General features: G+C 40.3%; 1 protein-coding gene across 2 annotated transcripts in view; it reads left to right on the top strand.

The window, feature by feature from the left end:
• jag2a (jagged canonical Notch ligand 2a) overlaps positions 1-23,612 on the top strand; it is a 35,631-nt gene that overhangs the window by 5,111 nt on the left and 6,908 nt on the right. Inside the window, exons 3-16 of one of the 2 annotated variants that reach the window (XM_083540396.1) lie at positions 7,450-7,510; positions 11,793-12,047; positions 12,358-12,418; positions 17,057-17,187; positions 17,509-17,628; positions 17,773-17,886; positions 18,309-18,422; positions 19,234-19,347; positions 21,024-21,070; positions 21,229-21,402; positions 21,677-21,827; positions 22,800-22,964; positions 23,177-23,290; positions 23,435-23,548. In XM_083540396.1, coding sequence (XP_083396522.1) covers positions 7,450-7,510; positions 11,793-12,047; positions 12,358-12,418; positions 17,057-17,187; positions 17,509-17,628; positions 17,773-17,886; positions 18,309-18,422; positions 19,234-19,347; positions 21,024-21,070; positions 21,229-21,402; positions 21,677-21,827; positions 22,800-22,964; positions 23,177-23,290; positions 23,435-23,548 — 1,735 coding nt within the window. The remainder of the gene's footprint in view (positions 1-7,449; positions 7,511-11,792; positions 12,048-12,357; positions 12,419-17,056; positions 17,188-17,508; positions 17,629-17,772; positions 17,887-18,308; positions 18,423-19,233; positions 19,348-21,023; positions 21,071-21,228; positions 21,403-21,676; positions 21,828-22,799; positions 22,965-23,176; positions 23,291-23,434; positions 23,549-23,612) is intronic. The other variant, XM_083540397.1, reaches the window with a different exon arrangement.

The raw sequence follows: 23,612 nt of genomic DNA, 5'->3' as shown, positions 1-23,612 counted from the left end.
TATGTGTAATTAATGCATTAATATATAGTGTATATATATAAATATATAATGTCTTGTTATTTATTTAACCAACATAATTAATTTAGCAGCTGTACTGAAAGTAAAATAATTTATTCAGAGTAATTATTTATTCTGAGTCAGTCAAAAGGTAAATCAGTATCTGCTCGGGGACAGTCGTGTATTCAGAGTCTTGTTACTCTCACACTTCTGTTAATTTATTTAGCTCTCTGTTCAGATTATCACAATCACCAGTGTTTAGTTTACTCTGGAGAAGAAATGTCTGAGACGGGTTATTGTCTTAAAATTTAAACACAAACAAAAATCTGAGTAGTGTTTGTAACTCACGTGCTTTTTACACAGCTCTCATGCAACCGTGACGCAGCTTTAACATCAAATAGCTCTTACGTAACTTTAACAACTCTTGCATAACTCTCACATAACCCTTGTGCAGCTCTCATGTAACTCTCATCTTACCCTCACACAACTCTCACATCACTCTCACATCACTTTCAAGTAACCCCCGGGCAACTCTCACATAACTCATATAACTCTGATATAACTCTCGTGCAACTCTCACATTACTCATATAACTATCATATAACTCTCATGTATATATAATGATATATATAACTTTCATGTAACTCTCATGTATCTTTCGCACATCTCTCACATAACTTTCACGCAACCCTCACACAGCTCTCATGTATCTTTCGCACAACGGTCACATTACTCTCTCGTAACCCTCAAACAGCTCTCACATGTCTTTTGCACAACTCTCACATAACTCTCACGCAACCCTCAAGCAGCTCCCACACAACTCTCACACAACTCTCACGTATCCCTTACACAGCTCTCAAGTAGCTCTAATTCAACTCTCATGTAACTCTTATGGAACCCTCAAACAGATCTAACACAACTTCCACATAACTCTCATACAGCTCTCACGTAACTATCACACAACCCTGCCATAACTCTCATACAGCTCTTACGTCACTCTCACATAACCCTAACATAACTCTCATACAGCTCTCACGTAACTCTCACATAACCCTGCCATAACTCTCATACAGCTCTCACGTAATTCTCACATAACCCTCACGTAACTCTCACGCACCTTTCACGTATCTCCCACATAACCCTCAAGTAACTCTCATACAGCTCTCTCGTAAATCTAACATAACCCTCACGTAACTCTCATACAGCTCTCTCGTAACTCTTACATAACTCTCATGTAACTCTCATACAGCCCTCACGTAAATCTCACATAACCTCACGTAACTCTCACGCAGCTTTCACCTTACTCTCACATAACCCTCACGTAACTCTCATGCAGCTTTCACATAACTTTTACATGACCCTCATGTAACTTTCACGCAGCTCTCATGTAACTTTCACATAACTCTAAGTCAACTCACACATAACTCTCACATAACCCTCACGTAACTCTCACAAAGCTCTCACATAACTCTCACATAACCCTCATGTAACTCTCACATAACCCTCACAAAACCGTCACATAACTCTCACGCAGCTCTCACATAACTCTCACATAACCCTCACGTAACTCTCACAAAGCTCTCACATAACTCTCACATAACCCTCATGTAACTCTCACATAACCCTCACAAAACCGTCACATAACTCTCACGCAGCTCTCACATAACTCTCACATAACCCTTATGTAACTCTCACATAACCCTCACAAAACCGTCACATAACTCTCACGCAGCTCTCACATAACTCTCACATAACTCTAATGTAATTCTCACATAACCAACATGTACTGTAACTCCCATGTAACTCTCACATAACTCCTATGTAACTCTCATGCAGCTTTCATGTAAGTCTCATGTAACTTTCACACAACTCTCACAATCCTCACATAACCCACATGCAACCCTTTATGAAACTCTCATGTAAATTTCTCTTCATGGGTTTTTTCCCTCTGCATTTATAGAGTAGGAATGTGAGGAAGCTGAAGTGAAACCAGTACCAAGTGTAGAATAATTTAGCTGAAACTTAAAGCTCACTGCAAATCAGAGTTTATCAAAACTGATGGCAGGAGAGCGATTACAGCAAATAGAAGCAACAGAGTGATAACCTGGAATTACGATAAGAGAATTCTGAAGATAGGACAATGTTTGGCGCGTACTTGTGTGTGTGTGTAAGAGAGAGAGCGAAGCAAGACTTGACATGTTTACACTGATATATGGGAAAAAGAAGAGAGAGTGAGTGAGTGTGTGTGTGTGTGTGTGTGTGTGTGTGTGCCATGTTTTTTACTGGATTATTAGAAAAAAACCTGCATAAATGGTGTAAATACATTGCCTCGATTTGAGCTAAGAGCGGAGCAGTGTCGTAAATTGAATCCCATCAGAGTCGCAGCAATAACGCGCAGGTTTTCATCATCACCATCAATCTTCTCTCACACTTCATGACTGTCATTGAACCTCAGCATAAATTTCAAACCACTGCTTGTAACTTTGACCGCAAAAATAAACACACAAGGGGAACATAAAAAAAAACGCGTTAATCAGCATGGTAACGTTTAAAGGATACGCTGATGAAAGGAGGGAGAAGAGTAAGGGGTAAGAGTCTTTACCGAGGGCGCCGATACTTTTAGATCCAACCGAGTGTAATTCAATTTTTTTTTCATCATTTCAGCTTCGGGGACAGTGTTGAATTTTATGAGATAATGTGAACATGTCATGGCACACACACACACACACACACACACACACACACACACACACACACTAGGGGTGTAATGTTGCACCTAAAATGCCTGCTTGGTTAAATAATATAAAAAATAATATATATTTCTTTAGATTTCATAAAAATAAATCAGAATTAATGCAATATTTTTTTTATTATATTGATAAAATAATAAATAAAAAATAGTAAGCAATGAAATTGCCACAAAATAAGTAAATAAAATAAAATTTAATAAATAGAAAAAAATTTATTAAATAGGTTAGATTTTTTGTTAGACAACATTTGTGTCAAACAGATGTGTTTATAAGTGTTTGTGTGTTTTACATTGAATATGTAATTTTCTAAAGATATGATCTACTTAACTGTTCTACTTATTTTAGAATACTTTAACAAATACTTTCATTCCTTTCATCCTTCGTTCATTCATGGACCTCGACATGTGCAATTGTCAGGATTTTCTTCTTTTTAGAGAAATTCTTGAAGCGGGAAATAAAATGCAAAAAAGAATCCATAGCACTAGCACTTCTTGGTTAGCGGCTAATGCTAGCACTATGATTTTTTTAGTGTTTTCATGCGTGCGCAAAACAAATTTTATTGCCAGTACGGAGTGAGTACCTGCAGTGGCACTGCGTTAACTTCAATTTCTTTTAATACCCCTGGCATTGTTTTGTATGTTTTCAAGTTTAATAATAAAAACATGCAATAAGTGTGAGGCAAAGACTAAACAAACTTGCTGTCCGCCACTTAATACGTTCCTGAGGGAACTCAGATTTTAACTCTGTTCTGGACTGCATTCAGTACACATGTGCACCCAACTAAAAGCCCTGTACTGAAAAATTCCATTACGAATACATGTACCATTAGACCTCTAACACACACACACACACACACACACACACACACACACACACACACACACACACACACACACTAAACACACATGCACGCATGCACATCCTGCATGTGTGCTTGTATGTGTGCATGTGGCTTGACATCATTGATTCAGTGCTGGACAGCTGCCTCTTGATGACAGTACTGAAACAGTGACTCCAAATCGAACTTGCGTTGATCTCTGTCACGTGTGTGCCCACTTGCGCGTGTGGGAGTTTACGTGTAAGATTGATTTATTGCCGTCTTTTTTCAAGATAATCAGCAAAAGAATTGCAACGGTTGTGTGGCAGATTGTGTCTCATGACCTCACAGACACGGGTCTCTGCAAGTAAATCAGGAGAAACCACATAAGTAAGTTATAAGTTATAACAACTGAAACCCATGCTCATGGTGAGAATTAACACTAGATAACTGTATTATATTAGATTCCGGATCAGCAGTGTTGACTGCACCCCAGGCTTTCTCACCATAAACCTGCAACTGGACTTCTCATGAATACTTGACTCCTGACCCTACACCAGTTACTGACTTCTCATCAGTACTTGACTCCCCTCCGTACACCAGTACTTGACTTCTCACCAGCAGTTGAATTCTTTCCTTACACCAGTACTTGACTCCTCACCAGCACTTGACTCCTCTCTTTACACCAGTACTTGACTCCTCACCAGCACTTGACTCCGCTCCTTACACCAATACTTGACTCCTCAACCTACATCAGTACCTGACTTCTTACACTACTTCAGTATTTGACTCCTCGCCTACAACAGTAGCTGAATCTTAAACCTTTACCAATACCTGTCTCCTCACCCTACACTCGTACTTGACTCCTCACCAGTACTTTACTACTTACCACCAGAGATGGCAAAAGTACACATCTATCACTCAAGTCGAAATACATATACTCATGGTTTAAAAGACTGGTAAAAGTTAAAGTAGTCATTACTACTACCTGTTTTACTTTCACGCTGGTAACTGGACCTTACGTCATATTAATATATTAATACAAAAGAATTTCACATTTTGTTACCTAATAAATGTATCCAGGCTGAACATCTATCATATAGAACACAAGCAGAGAAAAGAAGATGATGATCAGGTGATCAGGAATGTCTATGACTTGTTCATTGTTAGCTTCGTAAACTAGCCCACGTCTGTAGTGTGTGAGAGCTTTATTCCCCACTGTGGGACGAATAAAGGTATATCTTATCTTATCATATCTTATCTTATCTTATCTTATCTTATCTTATCTTATCTTATCTTATCTTATCTTATCTTATCTTATCTTATCTTGTGTCACCAAATCGATTAAAATTTAAGTAATGAGCCTGGATTGGAAATGTAAGAAAATTAATGAGTGAAAGTAAAAAGTTGCCCAAGTAATAAATAAAGTAATGTAAAGTACTAATACAAGAGAAATCTACTTAAGTATAGTCTTTCCATCTCTGCCCAGAAGAGTTATTATAACCAAATCTTATGGTCAGGTGTCTACAAACTTTTGGCCGTATAGTGCAGATATAAGACTTGAAGTAGGAGTGTCAGAAGTTCATCACCACATGAACAACTCATGTTGTTCTTATGAAGAGAACAAACTTCTACTGGTTGAGGAGGTTTGATCCCGGGGCTGTAGGTGTGTGTAAACATTTTCAGAACATTTTAAGGGTCTTTGTCTTCTTCCCACTGTGGTGGTGCGTGAGGTGTGTGTGAGTTAAACAGAGATTTGGCGAGGCGTGTCTGAGCCACGGTTTAAGGAAAGAGTAAGAAAGACCAGGGGGCAAAAGGAAAACACAAATGAATTCCGGGAAAGAGACAAACTGGTGTATGTGTGTGTTTGTGTGTGTGTGTGTGTGTGTGTGTGTGTGTGTGTGTGTGTGTGTGTGTGTTTGTGTGTGTTTTTCCATTTATTTTACTGTTTCTGTTTCTGTTTGGATTAATGTTTTGCAAAGTATCACCATCACATCACATCACACAAACTTACAGATGCCCAGCGATCCGGACTGTTAAAAAAAAACACAGATGTTTTACACCATATACACCATAAGGCCAAATGTTTGTGGACACCTGACCAAAAATAAAACGTAGGCATGGGGTTGTGTGTGTATGTGCAGGTTTATTTGGGAAAAAAAATACACCTACCAAACACAAATCTAGAATTTGTGAATGTCTAAAATGTGTATCTACAATCTGATACACATAGGTAAAACATCGGGTTTTGTTAACATCATTAGCTAGGTAGCTAGGAGTGAAACTTTACAAAGAGTGTGAATTATTTATATGGTTAGTTATACAGTATAAAATAAAACGTGACACAATTATGTGACACTAGAGTTGAGGACTGAACCAGCAGTCCAGGGGATGGAGCCATGCCTGATCTGATACCTCTTCAACTATTTTGGAGACCCGGGTTGAAGAGTCGGATCAGACCCTTTTCCATATACATCACGTGATTTTATTTAATTTTAATCAGTTGTATTTGTGTCAAATTGATCGATTACTCAATTTAATTGATATAATAAAGTTTATTTCCTAACCGTTATTTATTAAATTTTATTTATATATATTTTATTTTTTTATAAAATATTAACATTATTTTATTTATTATTTAAACAAGCAGACATTTTATTGAAAATTGTTTGAAAAGTGTGAAATATTAATGTTTACAAATGTTAATAATAATAAAATTGCGAATAAAAAAAACGTCAAACATATAATTGTTTAAAATTTTATGTTTACGAAGTGAACCCTGACTTAAAAACCAACGTATGTACTAAACCATGAATTTTGTATACCATTACACCCCTACCCAACACGCTGATCAATGAGAGTGCTGGGATGAGCATATTTCTCGCCCTGTAAGGTGCCTCACTCTTGCTAGCGGTCGACGGAGTAAAGTTGTCTCGGTGTTAGTGTGTATTTTGTTTGTTTCAAACGGTTTCAAACAGCAATTTTAGTTATAAAAGCATGTCTTAAAAGCGCCCAAGTATGTCTCCTGCTGGTAGTGAAAAAAAGAAGAGGAAAGTCATCAGTTTGGAGCAGAAAACGAAAATTATAAATCAGCGTGAAGCAGGAAAGACTGTCCCAGTCATAGTATCATCTTCGACTTACAATATTTTTTACTTACGATGGAGTCATCGTATAACGTATCTCCATCGTAAGTAGAAGACTACCTGTGTGTAGACATCACTTGAATCACTTTCTGCTTTCCAAGATGGCGGATTCTATAACAGTGTTTAGTTAAATAATTCATGTTTACAGATTACAGTTTGACAGACACCTAAAGCTTGCTGTTCCGATATTAAGAACCCGACCTACTTTTTTCTTGCTCACACTCACATTTAGACACACACACACACACACACACACACACACACACACACACACACACACACACACACACACACACACTCACTCACTTTCTCACTCACTCACTCACTCACTCACTGACACATACTGTTTCTCAGTGATCATCTGGTTTATTACTGAGCTAATCAGTCACCATAGCGTGGGAAGCAGCTTATTCTCATATTCACACTGTTATGATTCACACATACACACACACAGACACACACACTACACTGTTTGCATATGGGTCTACATGTGCCTTCTTGTGTGTGTGTGTGTGTGTGTGCGTGTGTGTGTGTGTGTGTGTGTGTGTGTGTGTGTGTGTGTGTGTGTGTGTGTGTTTATTTGCTTAATATGGCTTTGTGAGAACCTAAATGTGGTTCTCAGGGCAATATTATTTAAAGTTTGTATGTGTGTGTGTGTGTGTGTGTGTGTGTGTGTGTGTGTGTGTGTGTGTGTGTGTCTGCGTGTTCTGACTTTTTTCTTTTTCTCTTTTTACCCCTCTAGAGAGCGTACACACTGATCCTTGAGGCATGGGACTGGGACAACAGCACTGTCATTGCTGACAGTAAGTTTTACACACACACACACACACACACACACACACACACACACACACACGGTTACATAGTGCTGTAGGAAAATAAGCAAAGACTGGGTTACTGTTAACACCCTAAAGCTCGCAGATAGTGTTTGTGTGTGTAAAAGAAAGAGAGAATGTGTGTGTGTGTGTGTGTGTGTGTGTGTGTGTTTGTGTGTGTGTGCACATTAACTTGGGGAGAGCATCGTCTAGTTAAGCTATTCATTACCGCCGGTATTTTCCACTGATGTGTGTGTGTTTGTATGTGTGTATGTGTTCGTGACAGCATGGACAGCTGCAATGCAACTGCATGCTGTATACACACTCACACACGCACACACGCACACACACACATATGGGGTCAAGTGTGTGTGCGTGTGTGTGTGTGTGTGTGTGTGTGTGTGTGTGTGTGTGTGTGTGTGTGCGTGTGTGTGAGTGTGCGTGTGTGTGTTCTTGCATAGCCAACTGAAGTCTTTGACATGAAGTGTCTATGAAGTGTGTGTGTGTGTCTGTGTGATAAAATAACACCTCAATTTGCCAACACCTTCTGTTTATTACAGAAAAGTTTATTTATTTATTTATATTTACGTTCAATAAGGTACTTTTCTGTTAAATGTATATAAACGGTCGTTCACATGCGTTGCTAAGGAAACGAGAGTGTGTCAGCAATTTGAAGCTGCACTACTAAGCTGCTGTTATAGGAAACAAATCGACACCTCTTGTGTGTACAGTCCATCCCAGATAATTTGCAGTTCAGAACTCACGGCTCATAAAAATTAACGGGTTCTCATCTGGAACCCAATTAACAGCAGGTTAAAATTATCTTAAATTCGCGGGAATCCGCAGCGGGACCGAATGTTCAGGAACGTTAGGAATAACATTTTAAACTATGCACTTTGCCAAATACTAAACACTATTAGATTTATAAAGTGACATAATGTCAGATGAATTCACTAAGGTACCATAGGGGCTCAGGGGGTCCGTCCAAAATTCGCGGATTTTTGGAACTCGCGGTGGTCTTCAAACGTAACTAGGGGACCACTGTAATTATTGTTTCACCTCAGCGATGTTGCGTTCTTAAATCCGACATGGTCAGGGTCAGTGATTCGACTCCTATATGGTCAAAGTCAGTGATTCAGATTTCTACATGGTCAGGGTCGGCGATTCCAACTCCTACATGGTCAGAGTCAGTGATCCGACTCCTACATGGTCAGAGTCAGTGATCCGACTCCTACATGGTCAGAGTCAGTGATCCGACTCCTACATGGTCAGAGTCAGTGATCCGACTTCTACATGGTCAGAGTCAGTGATCCGACTCCTACATGGTCAGAGTCAGTGATCCGACTCCTACTTGGTCAGAGTCAGTGATCCGACTCCTATATGGTTAGAATCAGTAATCCGACTCCTACATGTTCAGAGTCAGTGATCTGACTCCTATATGGTTAGAATCAGTAATCCGACTCCTACATAGTCAGAGTCAGTGATTCGTCTCCTACATGGTCAGAGTCAGTGATTTGTCTCCTACATGGTCAGTGTCAGTGATCCGTCTGCTACATTGTCAGATTCAGTGATCCGACTCTTACATGGTCAGAGTCAGTGATCTAACTACGACATGGTCAGCGCCAGCGATTTTAACTCCGACATGGTCAGTGCAGGTGTAGGGGCTGGTTGTTTTGAAGCAGCTGTTGTGATTTATTTCATATCAATCAGCTTCACTGCTCATACCTGTTGATCATGACCACTCCTGTTTGCGTGTTGAAGAGATTAGCGGGCCTGAAAATACATGCACACACACACACACACACACACACACACACACACACACACACACACACACACACACACACACACTTACTTTTAGAAATGCACCCCCCCTCCTCTTTTTCTAACTCTCCCCAGCAACAGGCTGTGATTGTTTACTTCACTTTAGACAGCCACAATGATTGGTCTGTATTTTTATAGCTAATTGCTGAAAAATGAATTAGGTGATGAGTGTAATGCCCCTTTCTTTTTTTTTCCAAGTGCAGATAGAGAGCAAAGGGAAAGGAAAGCAAAGAGGCGATGACACGTTTGATGGGAAACAGCACACTAAATCCTTTTTTAGGCTGAAATTAGGACAGTGTGCCAAAGCTTTTTGTGCTATTTCTCAAATCCTGTGACCATGTAGGGAGAATGTGAGAGTGTGTGTGTGTGTCTGTGAGAGAAAGAGAAAGAGAGAGAGAGAAAGAGAGATTGATACCGAGAGTGTAAATCAGGGAGTAAATCTGGACAGAGCAAGAACACTGAGAGCCTATAAGAATGTGTAAGATGTGTGATGGATATACACATAAAGTATAATATAATGATTTCTAATCTGCTGGAGGAGAAAAAGTCTTATATAACCTCAATTCAATCTTCTGTAATATATAAAAAAAAAACAGGCTTTTTTTCTGAAAAGTCTTGAGTACAAAGAATATCGGCGTTACCTTATTTAAACTGTACTTGGACCTCTTGAAGTGGACCAAGTTATAAAGGACCATGTTCTCTTTACATTTACATATTATACTATTGCCGAAAAAATGAGAAATCACATCTTATTCTGGTCCACTGACGCACTAATGCAGTCTCAGACCTCATTGTGTTGCCCCATATTAATTGTCCTGGTTCGTTTGCAGTAATTTGCATGAAAAAATGTTGTAAAGGCCGCTGACCTGAAATATGCCCTGATTTGCATGGTTTTGAAAAAATGTACAAAAAAGAGGATCAAAACAAGAAAAATATGGCACCGGTTATCTCCAAGGCTTTGCCTTATGTTGGCGGTCCTCCTTCCAAATTTGTGGGAGAGAAGATGGTTTTTACACAGGTGCTCATGTCATCCCTGTTTCAGCAGGAAGCAGCTACTCTAAGTAGCCCGATCTGTCTGTGAATTCGTAGATAGAAAAGAACCAGAGAGGTTTATGTTCACTTTGCAACTGCCACAATGACCGCACTTCGCTCCTGAGATTGTTTGGGGTGTTCACATACGGGGCAAAAATCTCTCGTAACCCGAAAACCAGAACGTGCCTCCAGATGCGCCTTTTAGCTCGGTCACTTAAATTTCCTCCGGTTTTAGTGGGTGAGGAAAATGACACGCTTATTTGATTTTATCGAAACATCTATTAAACCTACGCATTATCTATTAAACCTTATATATCATGCAAAACTTTTTACCTTAGTTCTCAGGGGGTGTGGCCAAGACAAAACCAGGAAGGGGGAATGAAAATTTTATTATACCGCGCTGGAAATGGTACAAAGGCCACAGAGTATTGGATTAAAGTGATGAAGGAATAGAGAGAGAGAGAGATGGAGACAGAGAGAAAGAAAGAGTTTCCCCTGGTCACCCTTCCGCATCAGTTCCCCCCCCTTATTATTTCCTTTCTGGCTTCTCCACAGTCTGAGACTTGCAAGACTCCTGCTTCCTGAGAGATAGAGACAGAAAGTTTCTGAGGATTGAGAAAAGCAGGAAAGGGCACGGGCCGGCGCCGTTATCGAACTCTCGCAGCCTACTGTTTTCTATTTTCCGACGTTCCTTCGGGTCGCCCCGTGCGCTCTCAAAAGGGAAGCTGTAAAAAAAAATATAATAATAATAATAAAAAAATACATCTCCGGAGGCGTCTGAGAATTCCTCCGCTTCCTAGAGAGCCGTGTTGTTACGGAAGGGTGTAGCGTTGGCCCGCGTCCAGTCATACAAATATTCATAACAACAAGACGAGGAGGAGGGGATTACTGGAGGATTTACACTGCAGACTCTCAGGGGGGAATGTACACCAAATACCACGCTCCTTACAAGCCTCATGTACTTGTTCAACACTGCCAGGTAAGAAACAACACCCCGTGTGGCGTGCTGTTGTAGGAAACTAATCAAAGGCGCAGACTGTATGTGTCAGGTCAAATCATCTTGGCGTGCCACTTATTTCCTGTGAACACGAATTCCTTTTATAGCAGTTTGCTAGCGATCGTATAGTTGGCCGACCTCGTGCCAGATTTTACCCCTGACACTGGAGACTCCTTCCACTGGACGTTATACACACGTCTATTACCAGGAAACACCCATATGCTTTCAGGAAAGCCTCTGAGAATGAGCTGTTACTATAGAAACGATGATGCAATACTGTTACCTTTATAGATAGAACTGCACAAACTAATCAAACCCTTCTGATTAATCAGAAGCTTAAACTAGACTATTTGCTAACTGTATTGTTTATTTGTGTGTGTGTGTGTGTGTGTGTGTGTGTGTGTGTGTGTGTGGCAGATGAGAAGCAGCTGATCGAGCGCAGTGTGCACCGTAGTGAGATGAACCCCGGCGACGAGTGTCAGGTGATCCAGCACCCTGGCCACACTACCAGGTTCAAGTACCAAGTGTGTGTGCGCTGCGATCGCCATTACTACAGCAACAAGTGCAACAAACTGTGCCGACCCCGTGATGACCTCTTTGGCCACTATGAGTGCGATCAACATGGCAACCTGCAGTGTTTGGAGGGCTGGACTGGATCCGACTGCAAGACAGGTATGTGTGTGTGTGTGTGTGTGTGTGTCTTGATAGGTGAGCCCTCCTTAAATGATTTAGTAAAAGCTGTGGGTGGGAGGAACACAGGTACGTGTCTCTGCCTGGCCTGGGGGTGGGGCTAGCTGGAGGTGTGGTGTAACTGATGTTTATGCTCCAGGCAGGTGCAGGTTCTGTGTGGAATGCATGTTATTGTAGATGTTTTATTTTATTTCTTGCTCCTGAGAATAAAATGTGTGTGTGTGTGTGTGTGTGTGTGTGTGTGTGTGTGTGTGTGTGTGTGTGTGTTTATGTGTTTGTGTGTGTGAGATAGCGATCTGTAAGCAGGGCTGCAGTGAATTGCACGGAAACTGCACCATCCCGGGTCAGTGCATGTAAGTCTGCTAATCTCATCAGTCTCTCTCACTCACTCACTCTCACACACACACACACACACACACACACACACACATTCACCTGGCTCACACATACACCTTATTCACACACATACATCGTGCTTACATATACTTCACACTCAGACACACACACACACACACACACACACACACACACACACACACACACACACACACACACACAGACATATACACCTTATTTATGCTTACCTTACACACATACATACATACACACACACACATTCACCTTATTTACATGTTTTTTACTTATATTTACCCATACAGAAATCTGATATTTGGCAATATATGCAAAGTACATATATTGCATACATGTTCATGTTTGAATTTTACAGATTTAGAAAAATGTCAGATTTTTTTACATATATGTATATATAATACATGATCATATACAGATAAAGGATGTTTATTTATAATACAGTGGAACCCACTTATCTCGACCTCGGTTAACTCGCCAACCCTATTAAGTCGACGTTTTTGATGTGGAACTGCCAAATTCTCGCTTTGTCTTAGCATTTTTAATCGGTTATGTCGAATTTTTTTATGTCGCCGAACCCTAATATCTCGAGCACAAGGGGGGGGGCAAATTTGCCACTTAACGTCGGTTATGTCAAGAATCCCCCTGCCATGCCCCCTTCGGCGGTGGCATTCTCCGAAGCACCCTGCTTCTTCTCCCGTGCGCTCCTCGCAGTCATGCTGATCACACACACCTGACTCTTATTCACTCACTCATCCCATCACCTATTTAAGGCCCTCACCTCCACACACTCGCGGTCCGTTATTGTTTGTGCATGATCGTATGTGTTGGTTCATGGCGGTCTGCGTAATCGCATATACGTACCCTTCTTCTCGGACTCCGCATTCTCTCAACGGCACCCCGGATTACCCCGATCCTGCTGTTTTCCATGTTCACGCTGTCTGCACCACGTTTATCCATTGCTGCCCAGTCCTGCGCTTTCCATAGCGCGGCTCCGTGGATTCTCTACACAAACTGTTTCTGCTTTCACAGAACTTCGTGGGCCGCGCTCCCGGAGTGCACCACTGGATATTACTGCTTCGCTACAAGTATTGGTGGATTATCTCCTGAGTATTCTCAATAAACTTTGTTTGCGTTTACTTCGGCTTCCGCCTCCTTATCCGCATTACAGGTTATCTCGATCCGCATGACCAATCAATCAAATTGACAACGCTGTTGTGTAAAAAAACCTCCAAAAACACGTGCATGCACATTCTCATTTAATAACGCACATCATGTACATAAAGAAATTTCAAGCACGTTAATATTTTGCCGCCATATTGGTTTTTGTTTATCTCGATCATCGATTATCTCAACGCTTTTTGGCGTCCCCTAGGCCGGCGACATATTCGGGTTCCACTGTATATACAGTGAGGAAAATAAGTATTTGAACACCCTGCTATTTTGCAAGTTCTCCCACTTAGAAATCATGGAGGGGTCTGAAATTGTCATCGTAGGTGCATGTCCACTGTGAGAGACATAATCTAAAAAAAAAAAAACCAGAAATCACAATATATGATTTTTAAACTATTTATTTGTATGATACAGATATATATATGCAGGGGTTTTGTGAGATACTGTATGTGTATGTATATATGTATATATATATAAGTATCTCACAAAACCCCTGAGAGTGATGTGAGAGTACACCCCTCACATTTCAGCAACCATTTTAGTATCTCCTCAAGGTACAATTCTATATAAATAGAAATTGGATATATTTTAGAGTAGTCAATGTGCAGCTTGTATAGCAGTACAGATTTACTGTTCTCTGAAAATAACTCAACATACAGACATTATTCTCAAAATAACAAAATTGAGTACACCCTAAGTGATAACAGCTGAACATCGTGTAACCATTCAGAGCCACATGTCCTATTCATCATGTTCATGTTTTTGCCTGCTTGACAGGACCATACAGATTTGTGTATCTTGTATTAGAGCAGTTAACATTAGGTGCTTTAAGAACAATTATTTCATACTGATACTGGCAAAGAACTCTTAAAATCTTGCTCTCCACAAAGATGGCCGAGGCTATAAGAAGATTGGTAACACCCTGAAACCACACACACACATCTGACATCTCATATACACACCTACACACACCACACACATTTCACATTTCATACACATACATACCACACACACATCTGACATTTCATATACACACCTACACACACCACACACATTTAACATCGCATACACATACATACACACATACATACCACACACACACATCTGACATCTCATATACACACCTACACACACCATGCATCCTCACATCTCATACACATTCATATACACACACATCCCACATCTCATAGACATACATACACACATACATACCCCCCCCCACACACACACACACGCACACACACATCTGACATCTCATACACACACCTACACACACCACACACATCTCACATCTCGTACACATACATACACACATACATACCACACACACATCGGACATCTCATATACACACCTACACCTACCTCACATCTCATACACACATCGACACATACCACACACACCTCACATCTCATATACACACCTACACACAGCACACACACCTCACAACTCATACACACACATCACACATCTTATACACAAAGATACACACACACACACCTTACATCTTATGCACACACATATACACACAGCTCACATCTCATACACACATACACAAACCTCACATCACACACACACACACACACACACACCACACACACACACACACACACACACACACACACACACACACACACACTCCACACACATCTTATATACACAATCACACACACAAACACACACCTCACATCTCATACACATACCTACACATACCACACACACACCTCACATCTCATACACACACCATACACACACTTTACATCTCATACACATACACACACACATTCCTACACATAAACACAAATATGTGTCAGTGTAAAAAAGATACGGATCTGTGTGTGTGTGTGTGTGTGTGTGTGTGTGTGTGTGTGTGTGTGTGTGTTTAAGAGAGAGAAAGAGAAACAGGGAGAGAGGCTGTCCCAAATTCCAAACTATTTATCACATTGTGTGAGTGTGTTTGTGTGTGTGTATGTATAGTTCCTGTAGTGTGTATGTGTCATTTTGTGATTGTGGTCATTGCTACATGTGCTGTGTGGCTGGTGAGTGTGTATAAGTCTGAATGAGCTGTCTGAAGCTGGAAGAGTGTCTGAGCAAGAAGTGTGTCTGTCAGACGGCACAGTGTGTGCATGTGTCTGTAGTAAGTGTGTGTGTGTGTGTGTGTGTGTGTGTGTGTGTGTGTGTGTGTGTGTGTGTGTGTGTTGTATTATGTAGAGTCTTTAAATACTTCTGAATGAAATGTGGAGACAGCTGGAACAAGGCTGCTACCAAAACCGAAATAACACCACATCACTTTAAACCAAGTGATTAGCTAATCTCTCACTCTCTATGTGTGTGTGTGTGTGTGTGTGTGTGTGTGTGTGTGTGTGTGTGTGTGTGTGTGTGTGTGTGTGTGGTAGGTATGGTAAGTTTCCCCGATTCACATCAATGCATCTGCATAAAAGTTAACAATGTGATGCATCGATTTAAAAAGTGTGTATCGGATACAAGTTGGCATTTGTATCACAAATATATCATATTTCTTTTTGGTAAAAAATTATTTATGTACATGTAACTATTAGTAGATGTGCTATACTTTTGTTATTTAGAAAACGACCAATAATGTGTGACCTATATGTGTTATGTAGATTGCTTTCTCTTTGATAAATTATTTGTCAAGCGCTTTCTCTCAGCACCACTGCTGCTTCGTGAATATGACTCTTCACAACACTACGGAGACCGATGCACGTCCTGAGAGTCACATAGAATATAGATTAACATGGCAGAGGTAGAGCTGCATCTTCCTGCAGACAGCAGGAAAAAAACCTCTGGTTTTATTTAAAGTTCTTCCTTTTTTTGTACTACAAAGGGCTGAATGCGAAAGGGCCATGCGTTAGAGGTCAGAAGGCACTGAAGTAAATTTATGATTTGTTGTCTGTCTGTACCTTATTAAATTGCATACCATTATATTTTTTCCATTGCATCGTATTGCAGTGAATCGCATTGTGTTGAATCGAATCGAAATCGGATCAGACTGGACTGTAAAAGGGGTGACTTGTATCACATCGCATCAGTAGCTGCTTGATATGTAGCTTTAAGGTATCCTTGGCTATGCATCGAGATGCGAATCGCATTGACCTCAGTTATGGAGATGCACATCCCTAATGTGTGTATAACACTTTGTGTCATGCTGTTGTAGGAAACCCATCAATGACATGTCGGCGTGTTGAATCACTGCCATCACCACACATTTTACTCCTCTGATGCCCACCATGCAATATAGTACTTTTTATCCATTTATAGTTACGTTTTTATGAAGACTCTGAACTGAAAACTCCTTCCATACATAAAAATGTTTAACATATCAGTGATTCACATGTGACTTACTTACCGTAGGTTTACAATCCTAAACCCTGTGTGTGGGTGTGTGTGGGTGTGTGTGGGTGTGTGTGGGTGTGTGTGTGTGTTGCTGCAGGTGTAGTTACGGCTGGCAAGGTCCTCTGTGTGACCAGTGTCTGCCGTACCCAGGCTGCGTTCACGGAACGTGTGTGGAGAAGTGGGAGTGTATCTGTGAGAAGAACTGGGGAGGACTGTTTTGTGAAAAAGGTGATCATTGACACGATGGACTTTAGCCTCCTGTATACTACATATTAATATACCACATACATACATGCACAGATCACTTAAACTCTGAGTGCATGCTTGTTATTGGCAAGTAAGATTAAGCTATCTAGTGTTAGTTAGCTAGCTTTATAATGTCGATTGTAGATGCAGATTGTATTTTTTAGGTAACTAGCAACTATTGCCGTGGAAACGTGTCTTTTCGATCATGCGTGGAAAATTCTAACGTGTTCACAAAGCACTTTTTCAGGTCTGACACTTTAACCGTTCCATACTTCCTGCACTCTTTCATTTGCTCTTAAACAGACCTGAATTACTGCGGGAGTCACCGGCCGTGTGTAAACGGAGGGACATGTATGAACACCGAGCCGGATGAGTATCTCTGCGTCTGTCCCAATGGCTACTCAGGCAAGAACTGTGAGATCGGTGAGGAACCTGACACTAATTTACACACCACAGGACATCACAACTGTGCTAAAGTGTTAATCAGTGTGTGTGTGTGTGTGTGTGTGTGTGTGTGTGTGTGTGTGTGTGTGTGTGTGTGTGTGTGTGTGTGTTGATTTTGTCCAGTGGAACACGCGTGCATGTCAAACCCATGTGCCAATGGTGGGACATGCCACGAGACTTCATTAGGATTTGAATGCCACTGTCCGTCCGGGTGGACAGGAACGACCTGCGCCAAAGGTCAGAAGTCAAAACCTCCTTACACACACCTGGTAGATTGAGCTCTGTCCAGCAAACATGAGGAAAATATTAAACACTCAAAAGCTAGAACTAAGATTCACACACACACACACACACACACACACACACACACACACACACACACACACACACGCACGCACACACACACGCACACACTAGGCTACGTAATGAGTGACAGTTGACATCAGTTGACTTAAACAGGAAACACTGGCCATATACGGAAAGTTCCATTATATATCTATCTGCAACTTCAGCATTCGCAGTCTATTCAAATAGGTTGTCTTTCTTGTGTGTGTGTGTGTGTGTGTGTGTGTGTGTGTGTGTGTGTTTGTGTGTGTGTGTGTGTGTGTGTGTGTGTGTGTGTGTGTGTGTGTGTGTGTCTTTTTGTATTTGTGTTATAGACAAAGACGAGTGCATGTCCAGTCCCTGTGCACATGGAGGAACCTGCATCGATCAGGACAACGGTTTCAACTGCCTGTGTCCACCTCAGTGGACGGGAAAAACCTGCCAGATTGGTAGGGCCATGTGTGTGTGTGTGTGTGTGTGTGTGTGTGTGTGTGTGTGTGTGTGATTGTGTATATGTGTGTGTCTGTTGGATTCTGTAAATTGTATTTGCATATGGTGCAGAATTAAGCATGTGAAGTAATTGCATGATCCATCTAACTGAATTTTTGAACTGAATGCTGTGTTTTACACTGGAGTGTGTGTATATGTGTGGGAATGTGTGGGAATGTGTGTGTTTGTGTGTGTGCGCACGCTAATGGACGTCTGAGGATCGCAGACTGCACGTCTGTTACAGAAAGCCATACGTTATCAGCAACCCGAGCGTATCTAATTATAACTCCGTCCTTGGCAACCGCCAGCCACTGGCTATATTTACTCTCACAGAGGTGTATTTGGTGGAGGGAGAGAGAGATGGAGGGATGGAGAGAGAGACAGAGGGGGTGAGGTATTTACTCCAGGGACAAATTTAAGTCCAGGGAAGCTTCTATACCTGTTTTAGCCAAGGCATGGATGAAACCGATCAAGCAAATGGCTACAGTTAAATTTTGTGTGTGTGTGTGTGTGTGTGTGTGTGTGTGTGTGTGTGTGTGAGAGAGAGAGAGAGAGAGAGAGAGAGAGAGAGAGAGAGAGAGAGAGAGAGAGAGAGAGAGAGAGAGAGAGAGGATAATTCACAGCATTCACGCAATCCCACAGACTAAGAACTTTTCTGATTTAAAGAACACAGAGGAACCGGGAACATGGTGTTTGATGTCGCCCTGATGTGTGTAACAGTGAGCAGGGGGGCGAGGCTTTATCGCTTGTTTTTGTCTCTGTCTTTCACAGACGTGAATGAGTGTGTGAAGAGGCCTTGTGCAAATTCGTACTCATGTAAAAATCTGATTGGCGGATATCACTGTGCCTGCCATCCAGGGTGGGCGGGACCAAACTGTGACATCAGTCAGTATATCAGCATCAGTCTATATTTTTACAGCTTTCCCCTGTCTCCTTTGGAATTCTACTCTACTTTTTTATCCTTCCTTTTCATCTTAATAATAATAATAATAATAATAATAATAATAATAATGTTAATAATAATAATGAATCAGATATACAGGAGGACACAAAAGCAGGTCTGAGACCAGGGTTTATTTTGGAGAGAAATAAGTCAGATTACTCTGATAGAGACAGGCATAGATGTTTAACATTCCTCTGTAGCATTCCTCATTAGCATCTTTTTGTTTCCTGCCTGCCTCTTCTGCACACTTCTGCTATTTTTGTGCATGTTTACACTTGTTTTTACTTCAAAGTCTTTAGAAGTGTATTTGCATGCTTGAATTTATAGACTTGAGCTTTATATACACACTTGCATATTAGGGGTGTATGGTACACAAAATTAACGGAAATCCTTCATACATACCTCAGTTTTTAAGTCATGCTTGCAATGTTTTTAACGTAGTTTATTATTATTTACATTTGTGATCTTCGACATTTGAACAATTTATATTTTTAAAACAGTTTTAAATGAAATACCTCCTTGGTGAAATTATATATATATATATATATATATATATATATATATATATATATATATATATATATATATATATATATATATATATATATATATATAAATATTTTATAAAATATTATAAAAATTATATAGAATTAATTAAATTAATGCCATTTTTTATTTATATTGATTACATTGTTATTGAATGAAATTGGCACAAATTAAATTGATTAAATTAAATAAATGGAAATGTTAAATAACATTTTTTATTTGTTAGACCCCATTTGGTTCACAATACAGATGTAAGTGTGTGTGTGTGTGTGTGTGTGTGTGTGTGTGTGTGTGTGTGTGTGTGTGTGTGTGTTTTACATTTAATATTTAATAACTTTCTAAAGATTTGATCTACTTAACTGTTCTACTTATTTCAGCATACTTGTCAAATGTAATTTCTGACAAATTTCATTACTTCAATCGTTTATTCATTCACTCCCTCGATATGTGGAATTGTCAGGATTTTCTCCTTTTAAGAGAAATTATTGAAGCTGAATGCTAAGCGAATGCAGTCCTTTTTTTGTGTGCGGAACATAATTAAAATGTATTATTATTATTATTATTATTATTATTATTATTATTATTATTATTACCCAAAACGGGTCTAACAAATGCCTAACAAACTATTTACTTTAAAATTTTTCATTAATTTAATTTAATTTAATTAATTTACTTTTTGTGATTACTTAATTTAATCAATATAGTAAAAAAGTGCATTGCATTGTATTAATTTGATTTATTTTATTTTATTTTTATAAAATTTTATAAAATATTATTTTATATATAATTTCACCAAGCAGGCATTTTATTCAAAAAAGTAAAAAAATGTAAACTGTTCAAATGTTGTTGATCACAAATTTTTATAATAATAAACTGCGTTATTAAAAAATGACAAGCATTTTTATGTTTTGCATTTCTTCCCCACTAACTGTACCGAAATTCAACCAAACCTTGACTGTAAAACTGAGGTATGTCCTGAATTATGAATTTTGTGTACTGTTTCACCCCTAATATATTATATATATTACATAATGAATACGATTCAGTGCTGTACTTTTTGATCTAACTGTAGATATTCAGACCTGTTATGGACAGTGTCAGAACGGCGGCACGTGTACGGTGAGTACAGAGAGACTTAAGGCAGTCTGGCACAATCGTTTTGTCATTTCAATGTAAACCGATCAGAACCTGTAGCTTTCTGTGTGTGGGAAAGTGCACTTCGCTTATCTTCACCTCTGTGTGTGTGTGTGTGTGTGTGTGTGTGTGTGTGTGTGTAGGACGGGCATCAGGGCTATGTTTGCCATTGCCAGCCAGGGTTTGTGGGCCAACACTGTGAGATGCAGCAGAGTGTGTGTGTGAGCTCGCTGTGTCATAACGGGGGTCAGTGTCGCACCACACATACTGGCTACGAGTGTCAGTGTGTGAGAGGGTACACAGGGACACACTGCGAGGTGAGGAACACACACACACACACACACACACACACACACACACACACACACACACACACACACATTTAGTTACACATCACCTCTACATTCTTCATCTCCCCCCTTCTCTTTACATTACACTCTCTTTGTTTCCTACCATTTTCCCTATTTAACCCCCCCCCCCCCCCCGTCTATTTATCTTTCTCTCACCTTCTCTCTCCATCTCATTCATCTTAATTTTCTCTTTCTCCTGTTCTGTGTAACGTCATCATCTGATGTCTGGTCTCCGGTGCAGGTGCAGGTGGATCCATGTGATCCGAACCCGTGTGTAAATAAAGCTCAGTGCCATGCCCTGCAGTCGGGCTTCTACTGCGAATGTGCTGACGGTTACGAGGGCAGAACCTGCGCCGAGTTGACGGACCACTGCAAGATCACGTCATGCCGAGGTGAAAACTCACGCCGACGTGACCAATAATGGATTCTGATAGGTCCAAAGGTGTCAATTCATTTCCTACAACAGAAGCTCAGACACATGATTATAAGAATGCGCTCCCTCTAACATGTTATCAGTGGTGGTCATGTGGTATTGGAGTAAATATAATCCGTTACTGTACATAAGTAGCTTTTTTTTAGTAGATTTTGCAAAATAAGTCGTTCCTTTTTATTTTTGAGTAGAAAAAACTGAACTGGTCAATCAGGGCAGAGCGCATGCTCTGTTTTGAACTTGTTTTGATTGGCGCTTGGTGGTATCTTCTTATCACCAACATACAGTTCAGCGTCAGTTCAACAGGAAGCAGAACATTTAGAGAGTAATAAATGATGGAACAAACCCCAGACTCGAACTTGCCACAACACCTGTGGCCTCATTTGTGTGTGGTTTTCTTAGAAGTAGTTAATAAGAAGGTTTTGTGTTTTGCTCATGATCATTTTAATAGATATCAATCGTTGTTTGGCTCATTAATATCATTATATTAATAAATTGTTGTGCTGAGAGTAACATTAAAATCTTTTCACATAAACTGAGTTGATTAAGTGAAGAGTATTGTTACAAAAATGATAAAAGGAACATTATAGCCATAATAATTCATAGTACTTTGGATACTTGAGTGCATTTGGAGGTTAATACTTTTAATAAAGTGTAAGTTTAAAGGGAGCACTTTTACTTGTACTGGAGTCATATTTTACCTACAGTACCTACTTTAACTAAATTACATGGTTTGTGTACTTTATTCACCACTGACACATATTACAGATATACAGTTCTCTGTAAGTTTTCTGTAAGGAGACCTTTATGTAACGTGTGGAATGAGTCTCCTGTTTCAGCTCTTTGCAACAGCTACAGGTCAGGACAGAGGAGTTCTCACTTCCTTGATAATGCTTTTCGCCTTATTTATCCCAAATGTTTTATTTATTGCCAGTGATTGACAGCTGCACCATTTCCGTGGTGAACAACTCCACCCAGGAAGGGGTGTGGCACATTTCATCCAACGTGTGCGGCCCGCATGGCCGCTGTATCAGCCAATTAGGAGGCAACTTTACCTGTGCCTGTCTGCCAGGATTTACAGGGACCTACTGCCACGAGAGTGAGTTACACAAACAGACACACACACACACACACACACACACACACACACACACACACACACACACACACACACAGGGAATCAGCTGTATGTGTGCATTAACGGAAGATAAGTCATGTGAGTGTGTATTTGTGTGTGTTAGTGTATATTAGTTTGCAATAGTGTGTATTATTGTGTGTTTATATTGTGTTTATCCTGTGTCTCCTGTGCAGATGTTAATGACTGTGCTCCGTCTCGGTGTATGAACGGGGGAACATGTTTAGACGGCATTAACATGTTCAGCTGCATCTGCCGTAGCGGTTGGAAGGGTCAACTCTGTGATGAAGGTCAGTCTTCTCTTCTCTTCTCTTCTCTTCTCTTCTCTTCTCTTCTCTTCTCTTCTCTTCTCTTCTCTTCTCTTCTCTGCTCTTCTCTGCTCTCCTCTCCTTTCCTCTCCTCTTTCCTGACTGATCCCTTGTTTTTGTATGCAGAGGTATACGAGTGTGAGAGTGAGCCGTGTATGAACGGTGGTCTATGTGTCGATCTGCTCAGCGATTTTTACTGCCAATGCACTGACAGCTGGAAGGGCAAGACCTGTCAATCACGTACGTGTGTGTGTGTGTGTGTGTAAAACTTTACCCATCATGCTTTAAATATTTTAATCTAAGT

This window comes from Silurus aristotelis (assembly GCF_946808225.1).
Source record: "Silurus aristotelis genome assembly, chromosome: 4".
Lineage (NCBI taxonomy): Eukaryota > Metazoa > Chordata > Actinopteri > Siluriformes > Siluridae > Silurus > Silurus aristotelis.
Note: the sequence above shows the minus strand (reverse complement) of the source record. Positions and strands in the feature narration are given on the sequence as shown.